This window comes from Gorilla gorilla, chromosome 16 (assembly GCF_029281585.2).
Source record: "Gorilla gorilla gorilla isolate KB3781 chromosome 16, NHGRI_mGorGor1-v2.1_pri, whole genome shotgun sequence".
NCBI classification, from domain to species: Eukaryota; Metazoa; Chordata; class Mammalia; order Primates; family Hominidae; genus Gorilla; species Gorilla gorilla.
Genome location: NC_073240.2, coordinates 102,295,669 through 102,313,550, shown reverse-complemented (window position 1 = coordinate 102,313,550; position 17,882 = coordinate 102,295,669). Strand labels below are relative to the sequence as shown.

The 17,882-nt window shown below is 50.8% G+C and overlaps 1 protein-coding gene across 2 annotated transcripts in view; it reads right to left on the bottom strand.

Annotated features, from left to right (window-relative positions):
• LRRK1 (leucine rich repeat kinase 1) overlaps window positions 1–17,882 on the bottom strand; it is a 151,884-nt gene that overhangs the window by 9,945 nt on the left and 124,057 nt on the right. For both annotated transcript variants that reach the window (XM_019011009.4, XM_055364234.2), the window contains 9 exons: window positions 13,540–13,711; window positions 11,045–11,208; window positions 9,919–10,058; window positions 8,058–8,307; window positions 7,003–7,169; window positions 6,671–6,868; window positions 4,872–5,149; window positions 3,070–3,264; window positions 1,961–2,112 (listed from right to left, as the gene is read on the bottom strand). In XM_019011009.4, coding sequence (XP_018866554.2) covers window positions 1,961–2,112; window positions 3,070–3,264; window positions 4,872–5,149; window positions 6,671–6,868; window positions 7,003–7,169; window positions 8,058–8,307; window positions 9,919–10,058; window positions 11,045–11,208; window positions 13,540–13,711 — 1,716 coding nt within the window. The remainder of the gene's footprint in view (window positions 1–1,960; window positions 2,113–3,069; window positions 3,265–4,871; window positions 5,150–6,670; window positions 6,869–7,002; window positions 7,170–8,057; window positions 8,308–9,918; window positions 10,059–11,044; window positions 11,209–13,539; window positions 13,712–17,882) is intronic.

Genomic DNA, 17,882 nt, shown 5'->3' with positions numbered 1-17,882 from the left:
CCCTTCCTGTGAGTGAGTCTCTCTTCAGGCCGCAGTGAGTTTTAAAGGAAGAGGCCTCTGTCTTCCCTCTGGGATGAGTCTTCAGAGCCCTGAGCAGAACTGTCTCAGGTACCTGCCGCGTGTGTGTCTCTAGGCCAGCAGGGCCCAGCCCAGCCTCCCAGGACCAGTCTGGCCCAAGGTCCTCCAAGTCACCCTCAGAAGTCTGACAATGTCCTTGCTTCTAGGGTGGTAGATGTTCCAGGTGCACTCCCTGCCCCAGACCTGGACTCTGCCATGATTCTGATGAGCCCTGGTTCACTTTGGTACTTAGAGACCACAGTCTGGGTCCTAGGGGTGCATATTGGCATTTGGTTGGTGAGCAGAACTGAGATATTTGTGTTTATTTTTCAACTATATCATGAGTCTATCCAATCAATTCAGAACTGCAGGCTTTTACTTACTGTACTTTACATCTCTTTCCCCTTTAGCTCATGCTGAAAAATCACGGTTTCCAGCAACATAATTACTCATTAACTTACTCCACAACCACAAGCAGCATCTTAGAATAACAATCGTAACAGTGCTACCAACAATATAATTACTGAAACCTGTTTAATTAATATGTTTGCTTTTTGTTTTGTCCTTAGAGTACATCCCATCAGGAAGGCGTGCTCCATCGCTGTGTTTTGGAATAACTTCTCTTTTTTTCTGAGGCAGGGTCTCACTCTGTCACCCAGGCTGGAGTGCAGTGGCACAATCACCACCCGCTGCAGTGGCACACTCCTGGGTTCAAGTAATCCTCCTGCCTCAGCCTCCTGAGTAGCTGGGACTACAGGTGCTCACCACCATTGACAGCTAATTTTTGTTATTAATTTATTTTTGTAGAGACAAGGTTTCCTAGACTGGTGTCAAACTCCTGAACTCAAATGATCCACCTGCCTCAGCCTCCTAAAGTGCTGGGGTTACGGGCATGAGCCACAAGGCCTGGTCAGAAAAGCTTCCTTACAGCATCATTTCTTAGAGTACCTCTGTGTCACAACCCTCAGTCCGAGTGGCACAAAACCTGACGCGAACTCACAAAGACTGACCTAAGAGAAACCGCGAAGTCTGTTCCATTTATCTTATTATGTCTCAAGCTCATTCCTCAGTGATATTTCCTCACTCTACCCCAGGCATCCTCCCCAAAGGTCACACTCCAGATGCTGTCTTTACTACCGACTGTGCGCCTCCCACCCACCCCACGGCAAGCATGTCTTGTCTGACCACCACCTCCTAGTTTTTCGGCTCATCCCACCTGATACCATAACTCTTGAGTTTTTGATTTTTTTTTTTTAACTCTAGCAATACCTAGGATCCTTTAGTACTTTGCATTGTGCTCCCTGAATTTGTGGCCTCCCTTAGCTTAGGTTCCTTGGTCCATCTCTGTATCACTCCCTTGAAAATACCCCAATGCCCCCGCCCCTCTCTCCCTTTGGCAAAACCCCAACTCTGTTTAGACCTACCTCGTCGCCCCTTCTGCAGTCTGGGGCAGCAGAACATGCTTGACAAAGTCACGTAGCCAGGCCGACAGGCCTCATTTCCTTTTTAAAAATGTTTTAAATTTTCTAATTTTTTAAAAGCTGGGGTCTTGCTATGTTGTTCAGGCTAAACTTGAACTCCTGGGCTCAGGTGATTCTCCTGCCTCAGCCTCTGGAGTGGCTAGGACTGTAGGCACATGCCACAGTGCCCTCACGTCCCCAGACACCCTGGCAGATACTACCCATTTTTGGCATCTCTTAACCACAAAACCATACATGCACGTCTCTTTGTGTGGACTTTCTTCTGCTCTCCCTGCTCTTTCTTGAGTGCAGTCTAACCAGGTTCTGGACCCTACCGTCTGCTAAATAATTCTCATTGTGGTCAACATCGACTGTGTTCCCAAATTCCACAGCGGCCTCCCACCCCAAATACAAAGGGGGCAGGGCAGACCGCGGGAGCTTACCTGGACTCCTCTTTTCCATCCCAAAACACCACGGTGTACTCCTGGCCCTGGGATGAGAAGAAGGCTGTCTGCTTCCCACAGTGCAGTTCATACATGAAGGTGGCAAAGGTCGGGTCCTTCATCTGGCTCACCACCGACAGGGCCAGCGGTCGCTGAGGGAGAGAAGCCACCAGAAGAGAGCAAGGTCACTTACAACCAGATTGGTGCCCATTCTGCCTAGGAGATCAGCCAGCCCCAACCAAGGAGGAATGAGGGGTTCTGTTCATTCAGACTAGATCCAAACAGAATGAGGGATTCAAACAAGAGGCTGAAACAGCTTCAGACGTCAGGAGCAAACCCATCCAGGTATCTGGGTCACCCTTGGCTATGGCAATTTAAGCTTATCTGGTCAGGTTAGCTGAACCCTGGGTATTCCAATCCAGACCCAAGGACATACACTCTTCATCTCACTCTATTGCCCAAGCTGGAGTGCAGAACCTACTCACAGGTGCGAGCATAGTGCACCACAGCCTAAAACTCCTGGGCTCAAGTGATCCTCCTGCCTCAGCCTCCCCAGTGGCTGGGACTATAAGTCCATGTCACCATGCCCAGATAAGGACATGCGTTCTTCTAAAGAATACCCTGTTTACTCCCAATACATTAAACTAGCTCTGTCTGATTTAATAAATGAGTTTTAACTTTGAAACCACTAGCCTCTTCCCAAAACACAAAACCACCACCAACAAAAAACTAGCCTCAACACTGTAATATGATCCCTGATTCTCACAACGAAACCTTTTCCCCATCACTTTACAAAGAGACACCCACATTCTCTCTGTTCTTGCATAGGGACTGTATTGTTATAAAGGGGTTTATATACTTTGTTTGCACGGTGAAGTAACACAAAAGTCGGGGAGGAAAAGGAAGTTTGTTTCGTAAGAGTGACACGCACACACAGAGACAATGAAAGTAGGTATGTTAGGAGCAGCAAACATCACCCTCTAGAAGAAATGAGCAGAGAAGCGTTGACAATGGTGATGGTTGGGCAGCCAGGCACACACCCCCTGGGGACCCACAGCTTCCTCACATGGCAGGAGGTCCCAGGCCCTGGGCTCTGTGCCCCCAAGTACCTTCTCTGGCTTAGTGTCCCAGCACTCCATCATGAGCGCCTGCAGTCGCTGGAACTGCACTTCCTCCGGCTGCCCCAGAACTGGGCGGATGCCCTTGGACAGCTTCTTGGCAATCTGGAGCTGGTGGTGGCCCAGTGCAGGGCGCTGTCCTGACAGCAACTCGTAGAGCACCATTCCATAGGAGAACATATCTACCTGGGCACAGAACAAGCCAAGTCAGGTCCCTGCCTGGGCCCAGTGGCCTTCACAAGGTGGCCCTCAGGTGGAGGGACCAGGGAGACACAATTAGACAAGGAAAACAAACATTCCACAAACCACCTGACCATGTCCCTCTGTCCATTTATCCATCCACCTATCTGACCACTTTCTCTTCTATCCATTTTCTCACCCTTCCTTCTTTCCATCCATCCATCCATCCATCCACTTGTCTTCCTGTACATTTATCCATTCTCTTCTGTCCATCCATCTATCCATCCGACCACCTGTCCTGCACATTTATCCATCTGTCTTCCTATCCTTCCTCTTTTCCATCCACCCATCCGACTTCCCACCGTATTGTCCATTTGCCCATTGTCCCATCCATCCATCCATCCATCGATCCATCCTTCCATCCAATAAAACACACTGAGAACTTGCTGTTAGTCACTGATTAAGGACTCCAAGGAGGTCATGGTCCTTATTGCCTTGAGTACCAAGACAAGGCAGGAAAACACACACCCTCAGCTTAATGTGCTTGGTACTAAAAGTGCTATGTATTGCAACTCATAAAAAAAGGAGTGTCTCCTGGATCACAACATGTTGTCTCCTCTAATTTTCATAATCAAAAAGGTCCAGCAAGGAAAAATTTATACAGACCCCTATAAGGGTCAAGAAATAACATTTTAGCAGGAGAATGACTGAGATAGATAGACTTGAGAATTTTAAATGTGAATGTTTCCATGATAATCTGAGTTTCAAGGTGACCTCCTTGTTGAAGTCATCTACTATTATGAAGCTCTTATTTTTGTTGCTCTGATTTGCCTTTTCTATGGGCAACAACCACAGGTGCTGAGCTAATCCATACATGCGCAGGTCATTCCTACAGGAATTAGTCAATGACCATCTGAAAAATCACCAGATAATAAGAAATTATAGACAAGGGAATTTTAATGCTGGGTGATCAATTAACAAGGCTGGCACTAGATGGAATACATGCATGGTAAGATGACTTCAAGTTGTGTGTGTGCCTGCATCTACCAAGTAGCCATCAGGGATAAATGTTATCAGAAGATCAACATTTAGTCATTGTCTCAACTGAGGCTGGCGGTGCAGTTGCCAGGGGATGCCAGCTTGTTCTTTCACTCTTCTCCTGGTTTGGCATTCAACTTGGCCAGCACCCTGTGGCCAGGACTTAAGGCCAAGGGTCTTTACCGTCCTTATTCTGTCTGCTCCTCCTGAGCGCCCTGCAAGGCTGGTCCTGTGTCCTCACTGTGGACATCTAAATGTGAGTTGGAGCCCAAATCCAGACCTGTTTCTCTCTTGGACTCTTCATCTGCTGTTTACAGCCTCTACAATGTTACTGAATCAAGGTCTGAGAACGCTGAGGCTAAGGAGAAGTCAACCTTGCTACAAGCAGACAGACATAGGCCCCTGCACCCTTCTGGTTCAAGCCAGAACCTCCCTCATTGAGCAAGGGAGAGTGAGAAAAATGTGCTTTTGGGGATGCTGAGCCCCGAAGCTTCAGGTGCCTCCAGGACTGCCCGGCTAGCCTCAGGGCTGGGCTCCTACACTGTGGGGCTGGGCCAGGGGATCCAGGCACATACCTTCTCATCATATACAATGCGAGGCCTGATCTCTGGGGCCTGGTAGCCAGGAGTGCCCTCCACGCCTAGGGCGCCCTCATGGAATGACTGCCTCGAAATCCCGTAGTCAGATAGCTTGATGTTGACGTGCTCCTTGACGTCAAGGGACCACACCAGAATGTTGTCCGACTTCAGGTCGCAGAAGATGATGTTTTTCTTGTGCAGGTAGGCCAGGCCCGAGGCGATCTGGTAGGCTATTTTTTGGGTGAGCATGTGTCCCAGGGGTATAAAGGAAGAATCTTGCAAAGAAAAACAATTTTCAAATGTATCAAAATTTCAGTTGTGATAGAATCAAATTATCATAACAACTGTCTTTTTGTCTTCCGATCTCCCTAGATACTTTATATTTTTTTTCTTTTTTCTTTAATTGAGACAGAGTCTCCCTCTATCACCCAGGCTGGAGTGCAGTGGCACGATCTTGGCTCACTGCAACCTCTGCCTCCAGGGTTCAAGCAGTTCTCATGCCTCAGCCTCCCAAGTTGAGTAGCTAGGACTGTAGGCGCGTGCCAGCATGCCTGGCTAATTTTCGTATTTTCAGTAGACATGGGGTTTCACCATGTTGCCCAGGATGGTCTTGAATTCCTGGCTTTAAGCGACCTGCCCGCCTGGGCCTCCCAAAGTGTTGGGATTACACATGTGAGCCACTGCGCCTGGCCCTTAGATACTTTATATTCCAGTGACACATTCTCACTATTCACCAGACTGCCATAAGGGACAGAGAATGGCCTGGTTAAGTGAAATAGTATTTAGGATAGAAATGCTCATCACTGTAGCTTCATTCATGATATCTTATTCCTGGAATTGCTGGCAGTTTTGCTGAATGAGCAAGGGTTCGAAATCTCTAGAGTTCATCTCAGGTCAAGGCTGTCCTACGTAAAGGGGTGAGAGGCAAGTAGAAGCATTTTGTTTGGCTGGGCATGTGGCTCATGCCGGTAATTCCAGCACTTTGGGAGGCTAAAGTGGGGGGATCGACTGAGCTCACAGTTCAAGAACGACCTGGGCAACAGGGTGAAAGGCCATCTCTACAAACAACAACAACAAATTAGCTGGGTGTGGTGGCGTGTGCTTGTAGCTACTTGGGAAGTTGCGGTGGGAGGATGGCTTGAGTTCAGGAGGTCAAAGCTGCAGTGAGCTGAGATTGCACCACTGTCCTCCAGCCTGGCCAACAGAGTGAGATCCTGTATAAAAAAAAGTACAGAATTCTGTTTAAAAAAGTATCTTCCACTGAGGCAGAAGTGATTGATTTTCATAGCATTTCTTCTTCCTTAGTCAAAAGACAGCTACCTTTCACCCTCTGGCCACTCTGGAGTTTAGCTGCTCTTTTCTCAAGGTAAATTACTTCGACATTTTATTTTAAAATATGGTCCCACTGACCCTGCGGTCTCAGAGTCTCAGCAGCGGTGTACGTGTGCAGTTGAGAAAGTGATTCAGTGCAGCTCCCGTGCTCGGTGCCCTCCCAGCGAGGCCTGTTACCATCCTCCTTTCACAGGCAAATAAACTCAGCGGCTTCCCGGACCGCGGCGGAGCCTGGTCTTAGCCGACTCCAGAGTGTGCGCTCCCCCGTCCTCGCCAAGGCTCTGCCTAGTGACTGGACCTGGCGGGGTGCCTGGCCTCACACCCAGGGGATGGTCACACGAGCCATGGGTTGGGCGTGCCCTGGGCTTGCCAAGGCCACCTGAGGCTCTGCCCCCCGTGCCAGGCAGGAGGCGCCCGGGGCTCTGTCGGTCTCAGGGGCCGGGTGGGGCGGCGTGCCGCGGTACCTCTGGCGTTCTCGGACAGCACCGTGTTGAGGCTGCTGAGCGGCGCGAGCTCCAGGGCGAAGCAGAGCGGGTGGATGCTGATGCCGATGAGCGCCACGATGCAGGGGTGCTGCAGCGCGTGCAGCATGCTGGCCTCCTGCCGGAACTCGGAGAAGTTCTTCATGGCATCCGTGGCCCGCAGGTGCCTCAGCATGGTGTCTGCCAGGGACAGCGCAGTGTCAGCCAGCAGGACATGGGGTGCCTGCAGCCTCAGGCCTCTCTAAGGCAGCACAGAGCTTAGACCCGGGCAGCATATGTCTGAGAAAAACAGCACCAACCTGGGACCCACTTACCTGCCGGTACATTAGCAAAGTTCTTGAATTTTTTGATGTGGAAGCGCTTGACGGCCACGGGCTGGCCCTGGTACCGGGCCCGGTAGATGACGGTGCCACTGCCGCCCTGGCCCAGGACGCTGCCCTCGTCCTCGCTGTGCTCCAGCTTGCTGTTCTCCAGGAAGAGCCTGCCACACACGCCCGGCATCAGCCACATCGCCCCCACCCTGACGCGGGTGGGTCCTGGGCTGGGTCATTTGCCCCAACGGCCGAGTGTCATGGTTCAAAGCCATCTGTGAGGCTGGACAGATCTGGGCCACCCCGGCCCTGCCACTTGTGGGTGAGCACACCTGGGTGGGTTATGCAGGCTTGCTAAGCCTCAGTCTCCTCTGTACAGAGGGCTCAGGACAGGAACGGCCTCAGAGGTGGTGATGGCTGGCACAGGGTGAACCCCACGGAAGTGGTGGCCGTAGAGAAAGGATCCCTTTGGAAGTTTTCTTCTGAAAGGAGATGTTTCCTATTTCCTCCCCGATTCTCTCCCTAGTTATGATTTGGGTTAGCATAGGTACAATAAACTGTAAGAACAGATTTGAGGGGTCCAAGGCTCAGTGCTAGGGCTACAGACAGGAGTCAGCGTTTGACAAAGAAGGTAAACGAGGCTCTGGGTGGCAGCTCTCCCTTCTCTCCCCTTCCTGAATGCCTGAGGAGCACTGGCTGCACTTATCTGCTGGCCCTAGAGCTGGTGGGGAGGTAGGAGTGGAAAGGAGAGGCAGCTCAGGAGAGAGCAGCTCTGGCTACGAGGGGAAGGGGGAGCCATATGGGGAGGCAGGATGGCTGCACTTGCAAAGCACTCTTCCCAGTTGGGCCTATCAAGGCCTCCAAAATGGAAAGCTGGCAGCCTGTTTCCTTTCAGGCAGCTGAGGATGGGAACCTAAAAGGTACTGAGACTGGTGGGAAGCCATGGCCGGGGCACCTGCCCGCCCCAGAGGGGTCTTCCTGGAGATCACTCGGCAACTGCACAGCGAGGAACGCCCCGTGACCTGCACTGTGTTCTGGGAGGGGCCTTCGGGGCATACCTGGCCGGGAAGTCGGTCATGAACAGTTCAGGGACCAGCTCCTGCAGCGGCACGGGGAGGTCCGGGTGTCTGGGGCAGGAGATGAAGTCCCGCTCGATGGCCGTCAGGACACAGTCTTCCATGTCGAAGTACTGCACATCCTCTGATTTCTCACTGGGGTCCGTGTGCTGGGCCCAGGCTGTCTCGCAGACCGGGCAGGGCACGTACTGCTCCATGAGTGGCGTCCCGTCGCTCTCTGTGGCCGTCAGGGCTAAATAAGGACAGAGCAGGAGACAGCTTCACAAGAAGGTGGTGCAGGAGGGCCCCCGAGCAGCACTCTGCACCCCAGGCCCTGAGGCCTTCGCAGCAGGGGAGCTGCCTGGCCTGGCCTGTACCCAAGAGACAGGCTGAAACCCATTGCCACATTCGGGTGCCTTTTTGGAGAGCGCAATTGTTTGTCCTGAAAGACGTGTCCAGGGAGGGTTCAGGATGCTTCTGAGAACTGTCCAGTGGTTGGGACACTGAGCAGGCTGGCTGGGGGGCCTGAGAGGAGGGTAGGGATCCCTCCTGCATGACTGGGCCCTAACAGGTCATCGCAGACTAGCTCTGAGCTATCCTCCAACCATCACAGCAGTGGGGAAGGCACCCTTCTTTCTTACAATTAGAAACATCAGGTTTACAATGTCCATGAAAGGCAATGCAGGGGCAGAAATGAGTGCAAATTATCATGGGGGGAACATTGGCTGGTGGGGAGCTGCAAAGTGCCCAGAAGTGTTCACATGGGCCTAAGGGCCCCTTAGACAGCCAAGTGCCTCCCAAATCACCATGACACACACACCCAACTGCCTTCTCCGAGGGCTCCTTTCTAAGCCTTTTTTCCTTGTAGGTCACCCTTCCTGCCAACAGTGTGAAGGACCCCAACCCTGACAGAGACCAGACCCTGGGATCTGGAATGTGTATCCTGAGTGCATTCTGCCACTGCCTCTTAGCCACCTTCCCTGATGCTGTCTGGGATGCAGGCATTGCATGCAGGTGAGGCCGGCCCAGGAGGCCGGGGGACCCGCCGAGGCTTGCAGGGGCAGCATTGGAATTCCAAACCTGCTCTCCCATAGCTGCTTGGCCTCCAGCGTTCAGGGGCTGAGGCTCTCCGGCAGCCTGTCCCACAGCTGCTTGGCCTCCAGCGTTCAGGGCTGAAGTTCTCGGGGCAGCCCCTCCCACAGCTGCTTGCCCCATTAAACCCCGGATGGCCTCCCCCTGGCAGGCTGCTCTGGGAGTCGTCTCCACCCCAGGAGCAAAACAAACAGGAGGCCTCAGGAACTTCACTCAAAGAGTACTTTTTTGGGGTGAACTATCAATGAAGAAACAGATCCAAAGGGTCTGAGAAGGGCGGTGTTAGTGGTTTGATCACCGCCAGGATGGGTGGGGCGGCAGGGAAGGAGAGCAAGGCCCCTTGGCGGCCACGGCTCCCCTCCATCCCTGCCCCTGCACAGGGGATAAATTTCCATCTGCCGGCTCCCCTGCAGTTTCAGCCACACAGTCCTCACTGTGAAAACGAGACACGTGTGAGCTCACACTGAGCATCTCCGTGGACCACTCGTGGTACCAGCGTCATCTTTCTTGCCACGCCTGTGGGCAGCTGGCAGGCCGCTTCCCTGCACATTCCCAGTGGGGTCCGAGCCCAATCCTCCCTGTGGGACTCCCCCCAGTGACAGAGCTGGACTTCTCGGGGGCCAGGACTCCCAGCAAAGTGCTGTTAAGACCCCCTAGTTTTCTTGGGCTGAATCCCAGTGGGATTTTTGTCCACCCCGAAAGCAGCAGCCCCACCCTGATTCATAAGAAATATTAGCATGAATGAGGGCTTGCTTCTAGCATCTCCCCTTACCAGGAAACCACTGATCAATCAAGGAATTCACGTGGTCCGTGATGAAAGCCATGGCTGAGAAGTCCCTCACTTCTGATTGGCAAACAATTTTCATTCCTCCGCTTTTCTTCTTTTTCCAGTTCACGTCGGAAGATTCCACACTGCAATCCAGAGACCAAAAGGAGCCCATTGCGATCTGGCTCTGGGGGACCCTGGGATGATATCCCTACCCCCAGGGACAGGACCCAACCCCCGGGGACCTGGAGAGACTCTGTGCCCTGCAGGACCGATGGGGGACTCCTCCCTGTATGTACGTGTGTGTGGCCCTGCCTTGTTCTTGCCCCGGACCTGGTCTGGTGAAGGAGGCACAAGGAAGATTGCAGTCAGGGATGCTCAGCCTGGGAGCTGACCCTCAGGTGAGGCCCTAAGGAAGTTCCCGCACCTCCGTGAACCTCAGTATGCTCATCTGTCCAGCAGCAACCCTGGGCCTTAAGTGAGAACGTCTATGCGGAAGAGGCAGGTCCCAATCAAGCCCTCTGTAAAGTTACCTCCCCTTTTCCCTTCTTCTCCTCTCACAGAGCTGAAGAATATTTTGCAAAGTTCATTGTAAACATTAAAATAATCTTGGGTGTTTATCATTTGTTAAACCTGTTGAGCTGACTTTAGGTCTACCGCTCTCAAAAAAACAAGAATAAATGGCACAGGGAGCTGAGTTCCGTGTCTGGTTATGGGCAGTGGAGATGGGGGCTGAGGAGTCTCAGTGTCCCCTGTCCCCAGCCTGGCTTCTCACAGAACAAGGGGACGGGCAGGATGGCTGCAAGGTCACCATGGTGACCTGAATAACCATGGGAAGTGCCTGAGGCTCTCCTGAGCTCAATGGCCGCCACGTCCCTCAAGTCCTCAGCTGTGGCCGCCACATCTGCCTTTGCCTTTCCCGTCCTGCAAGGGGGGCTCAGCAGGGGTGAGGAGACCCGAGCCTCTGGGACACTCGTGGGAGGGCCTCACATTTCTAGCAAGCTGCCATGACGAGCCGCTCTCACGAGCAAAATTCTGGACACCAAGAGGATGAGGCACCCTGCTGACGTGGCCCCGGGGTGGCTGCTGTGGCACCTGCTGACCTGGCAGGTGGGCTTCCAGGTGTTCCTACCTGAGGTAGCCCCCATCAAAAGTGACCAGGAGCCCTTCCTGCCAATAGATGGTCTGATTTCTTTTCACTCTGAATGTGCTACAGCGATTTCTCTGGTTTCCTGTAAAACTGTAAATGGTGACTTTCCTGTTCCTGCTTTTAGTATTCTTCTTGTTTTCAAAAAGCTGAAAGACAGAGAAAAGACCCTGCTTAAGTATTCTGGGCTCCTCGCTGGCCCTGGGCAGAGCTCTGCAGAGGCCGGGCTGGGCCCCATCTTGATAAATGTCCCCCATCTTTCCCACCCTCTCCTCCCACGCTGCTCATCCCTGCTGCCAAATTGAACGTTACATTAGCTGACGGGGTCTCCAGGGAATTCCGGAAACACAGTTTTTCCAAAGAATTGAAAAATAGGCTTTCCTTTAAAAATTTTTTCCCTTTCTGACTTTACAAGCAAAAATTCATATTAGAAAATGTAGAAAATACAGAAAAATGTAAGAGGGAAAACAAAACACCAATTTAACACCAAGCAGAGAGATCGTTCAGATTTTGGTATATATTATTCCAGGATTTTTTTTTCTATCTCCATATGTTTGTGAAAAACAGCTGAAGCCATATTGGATTTCTAATTTCATATATGTTAAAAAACCTCACCTTTCCTATGCCATTAAAAACACACACAAAATTCATTTTTCTAAAGTTTACTATTCTATTAAGCATAGTAATTTCCTGAACCACTCTCTTGTGGAAGTGTAAGTTGGTGCCAATCTTTTGCTCCCTCAAAACCACCTTGAGTTACATGAGAAAGGCACAGAGCTTTCTCTGATTGAAAATGATGTCTTCAGTTTAGATGTTTACCAGTCGGATTATTGGTCCAAGGGTCTGAATGTTTTAAAGCTCTCCATGTATCCCAAGGAATCGCTTTTTGAATGACGAGACTGTCCTGTGCGCTGACTACCAGTGTGCGCAGGGCCACTTCGTGCCCCGGGTTGGGGATTACGGCTCAGCTTTTTGCTAATGTGATGGATGAAAACTGGCATCTCACTGCTGCTTGAATTTGCATGCCTTTGATGAGTGATGAGACTGCACTCTTTTCCCCCTCCTGTCACCCATCTGAATTTCAATAGGACTTCTTTCCTAACTTCGAGTGAGGGAAGCTGCTGCCCGGAAGGGCGCCCTGGCCTCCAGGCCCAGCTGGGCCCCACTCGTGAGCTCAGCCTCCCACGATGCTAGTGCTCCATGGCCCTCCCCTGAGAACACAGCGGGACACAGAGTTCAAAGGGAGGGCAGAGGAATGGGAACGTAGGAGCACCAGCGCCTGCGCACACTCCTTCAATCAGTGCACCCTTCTGGCGCTATAAACCAATCTCCATCCCCGCTAGCACAGGCTGCTACTGTCACGATGGACTTTAAGGCTTTTGCATTGATTTTTCTTACCATTTCAGTAAAAATGGGAAGATCAAAGAACATTTTTATAGAGCTAAGAAGTTATAATTTAATAAGGGCTTTCTAATTAGGATGTAGCAACAATAAACTCATATGGAGTTTAATGTCAAGGATTTGACAGTCAGGGATTATGCCAGAGGTTCGCAAAACCAGAAGTGTGTCAGAATCCCCTGGAGGGTTGTGAAAACCAGTGCGGGGTTCCCCCCTGGAGTTTCTCATGCAGTGGGTTTGAGGTGGGGCCTGAGAACGTGTGTTCCTCACACGTTCCCAGGTGAGGCTGATTTTGCTGGTATAGGAACCCCACTTTGAAAAACACCACTGTAGCAAATGTTGCTTCCATGTTCCTGCCCTGCATGAAATTAATGTTGCCTGACAGTGGGGACTCCTTCCCGTAACCCCAGGTAAACCCACAGAAGTTAACTCCTTGGGCGGGGGGTCTCCACCAGAACCAACGTAAAGTTCTGCACAAGTGGTTCTCAAACTGGACTGCACAGGGGACTCGCCTGGGAGCCTTAAAAATAACAAAGAGGAATCACTTTTTCAAACCATGCCACACTCAAAGATCCTGATTCAATCGGTCTGGAGTGTGGTCTGCGTCTTTTAGAATTTCCTCCAGGCGAGTCTAGCGTGCAGCCAGGACGGCAAAACCGTGCTTCTAACGTCACGGTTCTCCAAGTGTGGTTGCTGGGCCAGCAGCATCACCTCGGGGAATGGATAGAAATGTGAATTCTTGGCCTCAGTCCACACCTACTGAATCAGAACCTCGGGTGGGGCCACCAAACTGTGTTCTAACAAACTCCAGGTGGTTTTGAGGTGGGCTAACACTGAGAACCACTGTTTATAAAGGGCGTGTTCTGTCTAAGGAGGGTGCTGCTTTGGAACTCCCAGGATGGCTTCAATGGGTTAGCCAGCAGCCCATGCCACACCTGCCCCCGGCACTACATTGGTGGCATGGCTCTAGGAGAAGGGTCTCCAGGCAGGGGCTCCCCAGCAAAGGGCATTCCCCTCCCCCAGTGGTACAACTGTAGGTGGCTCTCGGGCATCTGTCTATGCAGAAACCGCAGCCATAATACCTGCAGGTCCATCTCCGCCAGGCTGATCAGCATCCGTGCTATAAACCTTTGCCAGAAGCCAACGGGAACGAAGCTCATCTTAAATACCCTCTGAATGGTGTTGGCTGTGGGGTGCCGCATACCGTGGGTGTCCAGGCCAGGTTTAGATGGAAGGAGATGGGGAAGGAGGTAGCTGAAACACACCAAGGGGGACTGGTGAACAGTGGGGCCCAAGCTCCACTGCAGGGCCCTGACCCCAGCAGATGGCCTGATCTGGGGACAGGCTGTGCTGGAACACCTCAGGCTGCTGGGTTCCTTCCTCCCAGGGCCTTTGGAATTCTGTTATTAGTAAGAGAAGGGTGGTTTATATGATGAGAAATAAATACTCCAAAGGCAAATGAAGACTGGTCCCATTAATATGAGTCTCTCATGGTTTCTAAAAGTCTAGAATAAGGCTAAGGGAAGACATGAAAACATCATGGTCCTAAAAATGTCAGACACAGCAAATGGGACTCAATTCTCTATAAATGGGGTTGCAGTTGGGGAAATCACTTAACATTAACTTTGGTTGATGAAGGAAAAACAAACACAGCTGCAAGGTTTCAAGGACAATGCAGATATTAGGGTCAGAGTAACATTTTTGGCCTTTAAAGCTATTTATTATTCTTGGCCCGTTGACATGATGAGATTGCCTTAAAAGTTAGAATAAGCCTGTTTTGTGCGGAAGAGGGATGTTTTACGAGAACACTCTCCTTCATCATAAAAGTGCTGCATCATTGCGTCAGCAAGGGCTTCACGTCTTTTGTCATCTTAAAACAGCTGAAACCTGGGAGGTCCCTCCAAAAGGGTGCCTGAAAACCAGCAACGGCTGCATGCTGTGGGGCTGCGGGGGCAGGCACCGGACAGGCACAGGACGGCCCCTGGGTGTGCAGATGCTGCACTCCTTCCCAATAAAGGTTTTACCTTCAGCTCTCCTAATCTTAAATCTATTTCAGTCCAATAAATGTCCTTAGAACTTTCTGGAAAAGACTCCCTAAACTGTAAGAAAATTCAGTGACAGCCCATGGCCCGAGCATACAGGCGCAAGTCTGGGCTCTGACTTACATGCTCTGACACATGGGTATACAATGGGGAGAGAAAGGATCCCCTCTTGGCAGGGCTGGTGAAGGTAGACGGGGCTGTGCAGATGACACAGCAGACACAGGTGGTGAAGCAGGAGGCCTTTTCAGCCTTTCAGATCTTGAGTGAAAGGACATTCCCAACCTCTTGCTAGATGCCTCTTCATCAGAGTGTCCTGTCTTATTCCTATACATCTGAAAATTCCTTGCTTCTCTATCTGCTCAGTGTTTGTTCCCCATACAGGAGGCCCTGGGCCGTGCCTGCTGTTTCTTTCTGCTTTTTCTACTTCATCTCATGCATCCTGGGTCTCTCATGTGGCCCTCTTACAGTGGCGGTGCCCCATGTCTTTCTTGCTCTTCTCCTTGTTGGAGTGTGCTTAGAGAGTGGGGGGAGCATTGTCTGTCCCCAGGCGTCCCAGCACGATGTGTGGTGGCACACAGAAGAGGTGCTCCATGATGTTTTTGAGGGCAGAGGTTTAGAAGGTGACATGGCAAATAAAGAGATCCTGAGTGGCCACAGAAGCCAGTTCTCAAGGGAAGCAGTGGTCTCGAGGTAGTGGAGCCGCTGTCTCCGGGTTTCAGAGCAATTACGAGCTGGGAAAGGCCGTCCCAGGGAATGACCAGTGAGTCGGCAGGACAGGTCCTAAGAGGTAAATTCTTCATGTGTTTGATGAACGTAAAGCAGTGAAACCCTGGCAGGGCACAGTGTCTCCACCGAGGTGCTGGCTCATGCCACCCCACTGAGACAGCCTCAGACAGGGGCCGCAGCCCTTCTCAGAGTCTGCTGAGAGGCGAGGACCTTCCTCCTGAAAGAAGCACAAAGGCTTAAAACTGTATGGTACTTCCAGGGGGTTCATGGAGATTTTCTGAGGGGCTGGAGGGGTTCACTGCAGGTGGGAAACCATGCTCTGAGAGGAGCCGCAAATGTGTCTGTCTGCACAGATCCAGGGATCCCAGCAGCCTTAGAAAGCTGATGATGCCAGGAGCGGGGACTTGCCTGGGGCACAAGGGAACCATTATGCCTGCACTGAGACGAAACGTGTCCCACTATTCCTGGATGTGTATAGAACCCGACACCATGGCTATGAGTACCTACCACGAAGAAACAGTAACAATAACTGGACTGTCAATACTGGATGTCTTGGGAGCTTAAGAGACACTGTTCTGAGTATTTTACATGTATTTGTCAGTGGCTGTTCCCATACAGGAGGCCCTGGGACATGCCTGCTACTGTTTCTTTCTGCTGGTCTGAATATTTTACGTGTATTATCTAATTTAATCCTCACAACAACTATCATACTTATGGTAATTATATTATACCCATTATGCAGACGAGAAAGAAGGTAGTTGGGATTCATACTTGGGCGTCCCAACTTCATATTCTAACCTGCTGTGCCATAAGCCTTGGTGAGGACCTGGCCGTGATCACGCTGATGGTCTTGTTCAGGCCAACACACACACACACACACACATTATAAATACGTGTACGTTTTATACATATAAAAACTGACTTCATATAGATAACTGACTTTCTTTTACTGAGTACTCATATCTCCTCACTCCTCTAACCTGCAATAAAACAATCTGAAAGTTGTCAGATCCGGCAATGTTGTAAACACACAGGCTGCCTTACTCTGAACGTTCTCATGGACCAAAGTTAAGGACACCGCTGGGCCATGTTATGAGAGGCTGTGGAATTTTGAATTTCTCTTTGGGGTTTTATTTTTTAAGGAACCCAGAGAGCTGGAGCATCAAGAAAGACTTGAGGCCCCTCCCATACCTAGTGGGAGGTGGGTGAGGCCTCAGGCAAAGGTGGGGCCAGTGGCTGGTTCCCAGGTGGCTGGGTCTCTGGCCTCACTGTGCAGAATCCAGGCCTGCTCCCCAGAAGTCTCCAGGGGACACCCCTGTAGAGATCTGGAGCTGAGGACGCAGAGTGGCGACGTGTTCTGTGGGTGCTGCATGGCAACGTTCTGTGGATTTGGATCCTGTGGATTTGGATCCTGGATACAGCTTCATTGCCAACATCAGCATCAAACCCAGGAAGCGGCTGATATGGAAACTAGTACTCAGAGGCCTGAGGACCAAGCTGGTTTAGGGCAGAGCATCGTGGCAGGTCTCACCCCTCGTGTGCTCCCCCAGCCTGGCCCTCGTAGGGGTCCCACCCCGAGGGGAGGCGTTCAGTTCAGCTACTTCAGAAGATATATCCTGGCAATGGGTAGCACAGAGGAGAGCAGGAGGAAAGAAGAAGCCAACACTCCACTTGGTTTTGATGAAAACCAAGCCTCAAAAGTGAGAATTTGAAGGAAGAAAAGTTAAGTAATAGCTCATAAAGAATCTGCACAAATCCCCCGACAAGAGCACCCTGCTTGTAAGGCTAGGGGGCCTCACTGCCTCTCCCCTGCCTTCCATGGGCCAAATGCCAAGGCCAGAGCACATGCTGTGGGGAGGCAGAGAAGTGTGCTGCCCAACGCTCAAGGGCCGACAGCATAACTGAGGGTCCGGGCAGGTGGGTAAGAGGTAACAAGTAGGGGAGTGTAAGGGCAGTAAAAGCCACAGGAGGATGGTGGCAGAGCTCTCGGAGGGGCAGTAGGCTTCTCAGAGGCCCCTGGGCTGCAGCAGAGCAGGCGGCTGGGCATCCTTGATCACATGAGAGGAGGTGGCATGGGGTCAGAGGTCCTCAGCGAGGGGTCAGGGGTGACGAAGACTGAGGAGGACCCCTGTCTGCCCAGAAGACAATGGGGTGACACCTTTAAAAGACTGACATAAAAATGACCCAGAATTCTACATCGAAGAAAATTATACATCAAAAAATTAGTGTTAATAAAGACATTTTCATATAAACAAAAGTCTTGTCTAAAAAAGAGAATTTGTTTCCATCAGACTTAAAGAAATGCTACACGTAATTCTTCAGGATGAAAAGAGATTATACCAGATGGAAAGAAGTGAAGAGCACCAGAAACAGTCAACATTTTTCCCTTAATTTCTTAAAAGACTACTGATTGTTTAATTATTCAAAGCAAAAGTAATAAGACTATATTATGGGGTTCATTACATACATTGTAGTCCTCCCTTATCTGCAGTTTTTTTTTCATGGTTTCAATTACTGGTCCAAAAATATCAAGATATTTAGAAAGAGAGAGAGAGAGACCACATTTACATAACTTCTATGACAGTATGTCATAATTATACTGTTTTGTTGTTACTGTTGTTAATTTCTATGTGTTGTTAATCACTTACTGGGTTACA